This window comes from Bemisia tabaci, chromosome 2 (genome assembly GCF_918797505.1).
Source record: "Bemisia tabaci chromosome 2, PGI_BMITA_v3".
Taxonomy (NCBI): domain Eukaryota; kingdom Metazoa; phylum Arthropoda; class Insecta; order Hemiptera; family Aleyrodidae; genus Bemisia; species Bemisia tabaci.
The window spans coordinates 34,960,789-34,973,364 of record NC_092794.1 but is presented as its reverse complement, the minus strand read 5'-3'; the positions used below and the strand labels follow the sequence as shown (position 1 = coordinate 34,973,364).

Genomic DNA, 12,576 nt, shown 5'->3' with positions numbered 1-12,576 from the left:
TCTTGGTGCACTCGTTTCGGCCTCCATGAGCGAGAACCAATCAGAATTGGATTTTTTTTTAGGCCACTTTCAGCCGAACCAAAAGTGAGTTGTCTTAACTCTGGGTATAAAGGGACTCTAACAAAAACAACATCAACAAACTGATCAATTAAAAATAAAATGAGATTGGTTTGTGAATAATTTCTTAATCTATTTTCATTTTGGACCGATGGAAATAACAATTTACTCTTGATAAACCACAATTAGGTAATATTTTCATTATTCTTGTTCACATACGAGGTACCGCCATCTTGGTGCACTCGTTTCGGCCTCCATGAGCGAGAACCAATCAGAATAGACCGTATTCGATAACGGTTCGATGTATCGTTTGGTTCAAAACAATAGCACATAACCTCAAACCAAACTGTAAGGATTTAAGTTGGAAAAGCTGAAAATGAGAAAATTCCTAACAATTTCACTTTAAATTGGCATTAGGTACGCAAAAGAATAAAAAATCTGTTACAAAAGACCCGTTCTCTCAGATTTCTGAATTTACTTTTGAGGCTATGTTTATATTTTGAACCAATCGATATCGATACAATCTCAGCCGTTTGATGTATCGAATACGATCTATTGGATTTTTTTTTAGGCCACTTTCAGCCCAACCCTGGCCCAACCAAAAGTGAGTTGTCGTAACTCTGGGTATAAAGGGACTCTAAGATCTTGATTTAAGAGTTGTAAAGTAAAGTCAAAGACATAAAGACGGAGGGCTAAAAGCAAAATATGAAGCTTCTTTTCAACCACCTCTACTATTGGCTAGAGGATTGGCGGCGAAATCGGGACAAGTTTGAATTCAAATATAGGGCGGGAACTGAATAAAATAATTGCGGAAACAAAGTATTCTAGGTTGATTTTTGCCCAAATTCACTTACCCACTCATATTTCTTTAACTTTAGGTTAGCTTTGGTTCGTCGTCGACCGATTAATTTCATTTGGGAGTGACGGTCATCTAGAACTGTAACGACCTGTTTGAACCTGCAGAACCACCATGAGCAGAAGAAAAACTAACTTTATCTGAGATTACTGCCTCTTACTGAGCAAAAGTAGGTGTATTATATTAGGACGCAGACCGAACTTTCTTAATATAATCGTTTTAGGCATTTAAAACACGTTTAGAAGAAGAAATAAGGAAAAATCAAGAGGACAAGTTCAAATCAAATTTCCGTTTGCCGCCATGGATTCCCGCGCTTATTTACACACTCACACAAGCACCCAGCGCCAAACCAGGCTTCACTTTTTTCCCGTGCTTTTAGATACGAGCACTCCGTCTTTATGTCTTTGAGTAAAGTCTTCAAGAAGAGTGGGTCTTCAAGAGTCCTCGCAGTACCCGCGCAGGGTAACAGAGGTGGAAAAGTCACACGTAACCCAGAGGATAGTCGACAAGGGATTAGTAAAAGACGTAATTCACCAAGTACATATATTTACTTACGATGCTTACGGTGAGTACTCATCAGTTAATATAAACATAACCTCACTTTCTTCTTTTACAAAGAGATAATAGAATATATATAGATAGCAGCATAGAGTAAGAGTAGTTAGAGGTAAACTCTCCCCTATAGAAGCCCTAGGAACTATACCATCATTGCAGCCTGATCAGAGCTTTTTTTGAAAGTTGATTTCTTACTGACGGAAAAAAATCAGCGATTCGCGAAAAATTTGAAAAAAGAAAAAAAATAGGAATAGTTGGTTAATAAATTATTTATTTATTTATTTATTTTATAATTTGTACAATTGAGCCTCTGGCTGAGGCTATGGCACACGTCATATTTGGTACATGGTGAACAGTTACAGCGATATAAATAAGGTACAATGTTTAAATTTTACTAGCCTACAAGTTCGTCAAGATTATAGAAGGCTTTTTCGATTAAAAAAGCACGCAGCCCCTTAAAAAACGATGTTAGATCAGCATTACGAAAGAGTAGCTTCACACTCCAAGGCAGTGCGTTGAACATCTGTATTGCCGAAAATTTGACATCCTGCTCAGTCCGTCTCAATCGAATCATTTTATTAGGGATGTTCTTATGCCTACTGTTGTAATGATGATTGAAATTAGGTATCATACATATACAAGAGCTCCGCAGAGTGACGGAAAATTTCAAGGGAGATATTGTGGCAATTTCACGTAAAACTTATGAAACTTACGCTAACTTATGCGAATGAATGAGGCTGCTTCTGAACCAACCAAAAAAAATTAAAATTAAATTTTGAATTTTTTATGAGAGAACTTCGTTGGGAAAAAAACATTGTTAGTTGAACTTGCAAATCGTCGGCGTGATTTGTTACAGGCTGCGGAACCAACCCGTAAAAAGTGAGTTAAAATGCATGTGAATATCCACCGAAAAAATTAAATTGCTGATTTAACAGTTTTGTACTTATCTACAAACTGTCCGACTTGTTCCAAATGAGGGGTCAGGAGGACAAGGTGCATAAATGCAGTTTTTGAAAAAATTAAGATATTAATGATATTAAGTAAAACTAGTCTTAATTCATATTCTGTGGAAAACTCGTTCCAAATTTCCACTTTTATAGCATGAAAGAGTCAGTTTGAGCTTTCTCTCCGCCATATGGATCCAAGTAATTTCGAAACTTTAAACACGCATTCCTCGGAATAGCAAAAACTGCACTTATGCCCCCCAATAATATCCTTTTTCAATAATGGAAAGCTAATTGAGCTACGGGGGTGGTTGCATTAGCATTTTTTAATTGTAAAATTTACAATGAAACACGTCGAACACTTCTTTTAACCACAAAATGAGTCAGTTAAGCTCGGGAGGGATTTGCCTGCAAATAGTCGAATCTTACAGTTTTCGGTACGAGAAGAACGATGCGCACGTCAAAATTTCACGAAATATTGTCTCCGCGGAGATATAACGCTTCCTTTTTAGGGGTCCTCGAAAACATGTTTGAACCGACCGCCGTGAATTCTTGGATCTACGCGTCATAAGACGGGAAGATGGCGGCGGCGAAGCCGACCTGCTTACTACCACCACACTGTCATTGTTGACATCTCGATTTCGCGTTTGAGGTTAAGTGAGCTCTGTGTGAATGTTTCATATCCTACATACATCTGTATCGCATTCTGATTGAAAAGCTTAGAGAATTAAGAACAATGGATATGAATTTCAAACAAAGTAACCGACATAACCTCCAATTGACCAACAAAAACATACCGCCAACGCGTCGCCGCCGTGTATTCTTCCACTACGCTTTCCGCCGCCATATTGATCGTGACGTGTACGTCCAAGACCTACGAGCGCGCAGTTCAAACGCCGTTTTAGGCCACCCTAATTTTTGGCACTTTCAAATAAACTTTTCTCCTGTTTGCAGTCATCAAAAAAATTTAGGAAAAAAACCGTAAGCTTCGGTCACTTACTACTTTCGAATGACACAATAAAAAAAAATGACTTAACTGACTCATTGTTGAATCAGCAATTTCATTTTCTTCCGTGCCGCATTGCAAATTTGATACTTCAGGTGAATTTCTCAGACGAACGCCGCACGTTCGCCTCAAAAAAAGTGTGTGTGGGTGGGTGCTTAGAAGAGCTATAAAATACGTAATTCTGAAATTCAGATTTTTTTCTTTCTCCCTCATCTTCATAACCCACCTGTGTAACATACTGCACTACTCAAAAAAGAAGACGAAAAAAACCCTAACGTTTTGTATGATCCCCTTCCTCGAATTAGTATTCTCTAAGTAATGAATTTTGAATGAAATTTCGAAATAGTCGGCCTCCTAAGCTGCCGTGCTAAGGAAAAACGCCGTATGAACATTCAAGGGTTGCCAAATTTCCTTCGATACAATGGTAATTTTTGAGGAAATTTATGAATATTTTCCCTTGAAATTTTCAGGACTTTTCGGTGGAATTACGAGCGAAATTATCTGAAAAAGTGGAGGAAAAATATTCATGAGTTTACCAGGAAATTCGTGTTTTTCAAAGGAAATGTGGCAACGCCTGAAGGTTCATACGGCGTTTTTCCTTTGCACGGCAGTATGGTGTAATGGTTGTAGCGCCACCTCTATGATCGGGAGGTCCCGGGTACGGTTCCCGGCCAGACGATCCGAGTTTGATGGTCTCAAACAATAATTGTTGCCTGGGACCGGTTGAGGGGTTGGAGGGGGACGGGAATAAAGGGCAAGGATTGGCCCTTGTGCACTATTTGAAGTGGTAAAAAAAAAAAAAAAAAAGACCTCATGAATTTTAACATCTCTGCGCCCAACGCCCAAAACCGCAGGGGGACGTAACGCCATCGTTTTTTTACCGGCTGATGAGAGCAGAGAGCATATTTTGCTGTCGACGGACTGATCGACCAACTGCCAGAATCTCGGCATTACCAACCGATCATCCATGTTGTGTAGTATTAGAGTACCTGTATAGGGAGAGTAGCGACAGATCGGTTCATGGAGGGCTTAGGGCCCAAAAGTGCAGCCACCCTTCTGAGCAACTTCTAACACACAAAATTTCACTGCCAGCCTACAGATTTCAATTCTAACCAAGATGGCTAAGAATGTACATAAATGAGCGTTCTTTCGCAAAAATAAGTAAATTTATGCAAAAAGTAAACCAAATACATGCTTTCTAAACGACGGTTCGTAACAATTGTATTTGTAAATCGCTCTGGACATTCGAAATTCATAGGTTGGCTGCCCTTTTGGGCCCTAACTTTATTCGCGGAGGCATCGGTGAAGGCCTGATGGACTTTCGGAGTTTCAGATCTGTCGCTACTCTCCCTATACAGGTACTCTATGTAGTATCATTGAACATTTATTAAGAGAGTCCAAATGTCGCTTAAGAGATACTTAATTTCATTGATATCCTTCATATATGGGCTGGGCCATTATCGGTCCGAGAAAATCAAACTAAGATCAACGAAGCGACGCACATAAGAAAAGCAACACAGTTCGGGGTCGTTTCGGCAGAGTTATGTGGACTAAAGGGGTCAGTCGAGAAAGCTATTTGTTTTGAACAGTATGTATCGCCACGCCATCAATTTTCATTGCGATCAATCCACCGTCCAACTGGCTTGTTGAGAAGAACGGGCATTTGCCGATAGTAGAGTACCTGTATAGCGAGAGTATGGACAGATGTGAAACTCCGAAAATCCATCAGGCCTTCACCGATGCTTCTGCGAATAAAGTTAGGGCCCAGAAATGCAGCCAACCTATGAATTTCAATTATCCAGAACGATTTACTAATACTATTGTTACGAACCGTCGTTAATTAAGCACGTGTTTGACTCAGTTTTTGCATAAATTTACTCAATTTCGCGGAAGAACGCTCATTCCTGTACATTCTTGGCCATCTTGGTTAGAATTGAAATCTGCGGACTGGCAGTGAAATTTTGTGTGTTAGAAGTTGGTTAGAAGGGTGGCTGCACTTTTGGGCCCTAAGCCCTCCATGAAGCGATCTGTCCATACTCTCGCTATACAGGTACTCTAGCCGATAGGTCTCCCGCCTTCATTTCGTTTAACAAGCAACACATCATACACCACAGACTGGCAACATTGTATGAGTTTCAGCGCTCTCTGTCGGCTTCTGGCCGCAACCCCTCTTGGGTCACATTGCCACAATCGATTCGATATATCGCAGGGGAGTCTTGTGGAGGTAATGCCGTTGGAAGTAATGCAGTATTCCCATATTTCTCTCGATCCGCGCATAGCAATCGATTTATCGAAAATTCTGCGCGCGAAACAGATTTCGAGCGCCACACCGACAATAATTCGTCACCTTCCAGTATCACAAGCGCCATGCGACGTTTAAAAATTTCCGCCGCCGTTATATTTTTTTACAGAGAAATTGTACAACAAAGCTGTCCGAAAATTTCACTGAATTTTCTTTGTGCTGCCGATAAAATTAAGTGAAATTTCCAAACAGATTCAACCAACAATTTCTCAGTAAAGAAATAAAATGGCGGCGGAAATTTTTAAACGTCGCATGGCGCTTGTGATACTTTGCCTGGAAGGTGACGAATTGTTTTGACGCGATCGACGAAGATATATCGAAGACACAACAAATTTGGTGAAGAATCTGGATAATCAGAGTTTTTCAAAGAAAAACGGCCTTCTTTTATTCCGCGCGCCGGAAAAAAGGTTTTGACTCGAACGGCGTTCCTTAGTAAACAGGGGGCCTCATGCCCCTTATGGCCATTTTGTCAGCATTCCTCATTGACGGAGGGCCTGTCGACGAGAGTAGTGCAGAGATCTTTCCCCCCACCCTGATGCAATGCCTCAACGCCGGCGCGTCACCCTCTGGATGGCTGGATGTGTAGCCCTGGCCAGCCTCTAACTGCACCACTGCAGCTACATATACGAACTGAGATGAGTGAGATGGCAATGTGTGGAATTTAGCAGTGTTGACGTGAAATCAGCTGGATCGGGCTTGTTGAACAGATTGCTTCGGGATCAAGTAATCGAATGTGTGTTTTTCTCACTGTTTTCAATCCATTTTAACCATTCTTATACACATTTACCATTTATCTCTTGTCAAGTGATTAATTTTAAATCTCAACCACCATGTTCGACGTGTTCGGCTCCGTGAAAGGGCTATTGAAAATAGACCAAGTATGCATCGACAACAACATATTCCGCTTACATTACAAAGCCACGGTAATTATTCTAATAGCGTTTTCGTTACTGGTTACCTCCCGACAATATATCGGTGATCCTATTGATTGCATCGTGGATGAAATTCCTTTGAGTGTTATGGATACGTACTGTTGGATCCATTCAACTTTTACTATTCCAAATAGGCTTGGTGGTCGCGTCGGGAAAGACGTATTGCAACCTGGAGTTGCCAGTCACGTGGAAGGCGAAGATGAAGTGAAATATCATCAATATTACCAATGGGTGTGCTTTGTGCTTTTCTTCCAAGCTATGCTTTTCTATGTACCGAGGTATTTATGGAAAACCTGGGAAGGTGGTCGGATCAAAATGCTTGTACTTGATCTCAACTGCCCTGTGGTGAGTGAGGACTGTAAAAATGAACGCAAGAAGTTATTAGTGGATTACTTCGCCACAAATCTACACACCCAAAACTTCTATGCCGTTCGATTTTTTATCTGTGAAGTGTTGAATTTCATCAACGTCATCGCTCAAATCTACTTCATGGATTACTTTTTGGATGGAGAATTTAGTTCGTACGGCTCTGATGTTCTGAAGTATACTGAAATGGAGCCTGATGACAAAGGTAATCCTATGAACAAAGTATTTCCTAAGCTAACCAAATGCACATTCCACAAGTATGGTCCTTCAGGTACTGTCCAGAAGTTCGATGGTTTATGTGTGCTTCCTTTAAATATAGTCAATGAGAAAATCTATGTTTTCCTATGGTTCTGGTTTATCATTCTAACAGTTCTAACTGGATTAGCTCTAATTTTCAGAGCCATAGTAATTCTCGGGCCTCAAACAAGGTTGTATTTACTGCGAGCACGATCTAGGCTTGCTCCCCAAGATCAAATTGAGACAATAGCAAGAAAATGTCAAATTGGAGACTGGTTTGTACTTTATCAATTAGGTAAAAATATTGATCCTCTCATTTACAAAGAATTAGTTGCTGATTTAGCTAAAAAACTGGAAGGCAAAGAAACAGTCTAAAGTTAATTCATAAGCCCCCGTAACATCATTCCAGTGCCTCCTATTGCCTATCTCGTTCCCTTCATTCTATTATTATTGTTGAAGACAATACTCGACCTGTAAGCATCAAGGAAAGGCTTTTGTTCAATGGTTGAACCACTCCAAATCAACTGAACTTATCCACTCTCTTTAAGCAGGGCCCTCTCAATACCATGAGTGTCTTATATTTTAGGTTAAATATTTCATGTATTCGGAGCATTGCATTACATATTGTAGAAGATCATCTCTCATCTATTGGTGTTAACAAGGTATTCACAAGTAACTTCTAGTGATTGCTTACTACAAATTGTTGCCTCCCTGTTTGATAGACTACTATTAATACTTACCTAGTGTCTGAATGGAAAGTACCTTGATTGTGATTTATTCTGATATTGTAAATTAGTCTGTGATACATCGCAGTAGATGCCTACGCTTCAGCAGCCGGTTGTATTTTAAATTTCTCGTAACCCAATGTGAGATTGTAGTTCTCAGTCGACCTGCACTCAAGGATGCCAGAAGTTCAGAAATGTCTGATTTTTGGGTTCCAAATCTCTGCTTCACCGCAGACTTGGTGCTTCGCCTCATTTGTGACAATTCAAAACCTGCTAACTTGTGCGACCACTCTCTTGAGGTTATGGTAACTTTTTATCCCTAAATCTGCCTCACGTTTCATAATTTGCCTCTCTTTTCCTGTCATCTGTAGATAGCAAGATCAGGCAATTTTGTGCTGATGCTTTTTAATTTTTGAATGTCACTTTCATAAGTAACTGCACATCTTTAATCTGGGTAAATTTTGATTCATGCTTTCATTGGCATTCATGGAAAGTGTTCTGAAGAAGAGAGTAGCTGAGGTTCTCATTCGTCAGCTCCTTTTGAAGCATAAGTTTGAACCTAAATTGTCTACTGCCACTACCCCCTTGATTGCCCATGACTGCTTGTAAATTAGGAAATACCTGACGGTTTTAGGATGTCATAGGCTCTTATGGGATTACTTACCTACAAAAGAAATTTTTGACTGCTCAAAATAAAATTATCAGGTGGTAGCATTTTAGAACTTTTTCAAAACATCAAGTCTGCAGGGCTTGAAAGAGACAAATATAGGCCGCTAGAAACACCTCTGAAGTAGATTGAGGGAGATAAAATTTAATCATTGAAACATATTGTCATAGGTATGTATGAAAGTAATGAAATAAGTATGAGTAGCCTCTCGTTACTGATAGCCTGATACCTTTCGTTTTATTTGTTTCTAACCATTTGCTATGTTTTGCTGTGCTAAGCTTTTCAATTTGCTGGATCATTATCAGGCACAAAACCAAAGCACTTAGAAATTAGAAAACATGCAAAGCAACAAAACTACATGATACAAAGCAATGTAATGGTTGAAAGGGGGTCATAGGGATTAAGTTTGGAGGGAAAGTTATATAAATCTTTTTTGAAAATTTTTTGGTCTGAAATTACTTTCTAACAAAACTACAATTTGTAAGCACCAGGTATGGCAGACTCTGAATCACATCTGAAAGAGAATCAGTTCTTTTTTCATGTCAACAGGATGGACTTGTGCAAAGGCACCATTCTTGAATGAATTTTCCATTTTCTGCCAGAAAAGCGCAGCGCAAGCACCATTTGACTCCTGAAGCTGTGTCATGGAAGCCATTAGATTCAGTTCATCACATTTTTCATGTAGGTCAGTGTAATTTAAGTAGGCAACACTCTTACACACCAGCTTAGCAAAAGCCAGGCATATGACTTATAAAGGGAAAATAGTTACTGCCGCGAGTGAATTGGCACCTCTGGTGCCCTCTATTATCTATCTTGACCTTGTTTCGTAACTCAGAGAGTGTGTGTAGATAAGTCCAGTAAACATGCATCTTTCAGCTTTCGTAAGACGTGAAGAATTTCCTTCAAATCCTCGGAGCTAGCGCAAGACATTTTTGCAGTCTTTAATGCCGAAGATTCTTAATTAATAGAATTAATTTTCCCCAGTACCTTTAGAATCTCTCCTGTCTGATGATATAGCATATGCAGTCATAACTGCAATTTCATTGTCGTAATTATTGTCAATCCTAATGACCACACAATGGAAGCAATCAAATGTGTGCAAGATCTGTTTCCTTTTAATCTCTTGAAGAAACTGGTCATCTTCTGTTCTTATGAATTATCTTTTACTCAGGATATATTCTATCAACATATGGATGTGCAGGACCCAGCTTGCTTGCTTTTGTCAAAGTTTAAAATGAGAGCCAACTTTTGAGCGCATGGGGTTTTTATGATTTTTTTCTTCGAGCTCCAATTTTCACTTGAGCGATATCTTCACCTATTTTAGTCCTTACAGCCTCCTTTTGATCCTCAAAGTAACATTATGTTCAGTATGTTCGTACCAGTAAGTTTATTCAATTAAGCATGAGATACACGACAAAACCTAGTCAGTCACAAATCATATGTTGATGAAAGTTAAAATCTCTAGCAAAGTTGTAGAACTTAAGATTTGCTCTGTAGCTAAGCATTTGATTTTAAGTAAAGTTCTATCAAAATCCAGCACATATTTATGCAGACCTCCCCTGTTACAAGTGTAAATTTAGATCAAAAGAATCATGAGCAGCCTCTATGTTGTGGTTTTTATGAGTTCCTGTTGTGATTTCCATGGGAACTCACAAATTGTCATTTTTCTATTTGCTTTTATGAAGCAATATTGCACAAAGGCTGTCCTAATATAACTAAGATTAGAACTGCAAGTTTTAAACTAAAGCAGTCAGAGAGCTGATTTCTCTTGCGTTTGATATAAAATCTTATTCTCCATTGATTAACACCAAGTTTATCTCCTTTGCTCATAAATTCGCGAAGATAAGTATGAAGGTTCAAAAAAAAAAAAGTTTTGTCACCGCCACCGCTTCTATCATTAGTTTTTCTTCCTTAAGAAAGCTCTTCAAACACTATTTTCCCAAAATTTCCAGACTGCACAAACTTATCAACGTAAAATACGATTTGGCTACACTGTTTTGGCGTTGCCTGATTTCAGGCATAACCGTAGCTGTAAGATTTGAGATGTCTCACACCATGTTAAGACTTGCACAAAAAGTCAAGCCTATCGTATCTTCACAAGGGAGTGCTTCAGAGTTTCTGGTCGTCTGGAAAACCTGGAAAGATAGGGAATATGGCGACCTGAAGAAGTTAAGGAATTTTGTGAGCAATGTCAAACAGCATGGTGCATCGTTTGCGCAGTAATGGAGAAACTACAACTCCTGTGATATATGGTGACGAATCCTTTGATATGTGGAGTGTTGCGGTACATTGAGTGCTGTGATATACAGGATGGACCATAATTCAAGCGCCTTGTAACCAAGCTTACAACTTTATCTGGCCCAACCCAGCAGCAGGTACATCGCAGTGGTTGTCATATAATTTTTAGTTTCTCCGTTATTGTTCAATCGGTCCATAGAAACAGAAGTCCTCGTAAAATAAACAATCTCAGTGGAAGTTTGGTACGAGGGCCAGGGATAGTTAGGGCATTCGAAAATTTTGAAGTAAAGGAAAATAAAAAGAAGTTGGGAATTTGAATATGAGTTACTTGCGGAAACCCTGGGCTTGCAGTTTTTGTGTGATCAAGGCTCTTAACCCCAACTTGATTCTGTGATTTGGCAATGTGTCACATAACGTTCTTCCTTTTCAAGTTCTTTCTCCTGTTTCGTATCAAACTCTGAATCAAAGGGTATAAAGGACTGATCACACAAGAACCGCAAGGGCTCACCCGTGAAGATCTAACTGGCATATCTCCGCGCACCAGTCTCAAAATGTCGTGGGACTACTCAAATCTTATTTCTGTGAATATTGCTAAGTCGTATTTTACGTTGCCAAGTTTATTCCGTCAGTTATGTTTCAGAAAATTGAGAACTTGCGCACGTCGGAAGTTAACGATTTAAGCGATTCTTTCAGAGTAAATTGGGGAACCAGTGGCATCATCGTGTTTCGCTAGAAACACGATGATGCCACTGGTTTTCTCTGAAACGAAGGCCTAAGCTCAACAAAACACTCCAAATTGAGGCCGTAACGGAGGGCATCCGCCACGCACGTTGAGAGTCCACCACCATACCTTGTCAAACTCTCCATGCACAGTTTTAGGGATCAAAGACATCAGCAGGGATGCCACTTTGTTTGGGGACCCTAAAGCTGCTAGCATGGTAAACTTATCAGTGTAGGTATTCGCTCTTTATCTGTGCATGGAGAGTTAGACTGGATATAGATGCGGTCTCTTAACGTAGCGTGGGGGGGTCCCCTCCACTAAGGGCTTAACGTTGAGAGCTTTTTTGAGCTTCGAAGTTCGTTTCAGAGAAAACCAGTGGTATCATCTTGTTTCTCGCGAAATTTTACACTGCGATAAGTACTGAAATCGCTAATCCCTGACATATGTAAGAGCTCCCTGAGAGCTTTCTCTAGGAAGGAAGACTCCTGCCAAGAAAGGTACGGGATAACAAGGGGTCTCTCAATAATCTGTATGCATATGTATACACGTCGCTTCATAGCACTCCTTGGCGTTCTATCGATAATAGAGGGCCAAGGATTCACCATCACCGTCCCCAACTGCACCACAACCCTTCGGGCATAGAACTCTTTAACACGTCTGCTTCATTCCCATCCCGCCGCCCTATCATTGGGCGCCCCCTGTGCTCACTTCCAAGAGGAATCCCATGTCGGCCCCTCTTCGGTAACCCATCTCCCGCCATTCTCCAGACGTGGCCATACCATTTACGTTTTCCTTCATATCGTGGGGGACACCTTTTGACGTATTTTAAATTTTCCCAAACTGCGGGAGGGGCGGGGGGTGCCCCTCCCGTAAATCGAACTTTTCAAATGGCACCCCCATATTTTTATTTCAGAAATCGATTCTACGCAAAAAAAAAACAAGCCACCCTGTCCAAACCGGATGAAAGTCG

At 40.1% G+C, this 12,576-nt stretch overlaps 1 protein-coding gene across 2 annotated transcripts in view; it reads left to right on the top strand.

The window, feature by feature from the left end:
* Positions 1-6,282: 6,282 nt before the first annotated feature.
* Inx2 (innexin 2) overlaps positions 6,283-12,576 on the top strand; it is a 109,926-nt gene continuing 103,632 nt past the window's right edge. The window contains exon 1 of one of the 2 annotated variants that reach the window (XM_019056987.2): positions 6,283-7,223. In XM_019056987.2, the coding sequence (XP_018912532.1) occupies positions 6,551-7,223 (673 nt within the window). In that variant the 5' untranslated portion in view covers positions 6,283-6,550. The remainder of the gene's footprint in view (positions 7,224-12,576) is intronic. The other variant, XM_072297209.1, reaches the window with a different exon arrangement.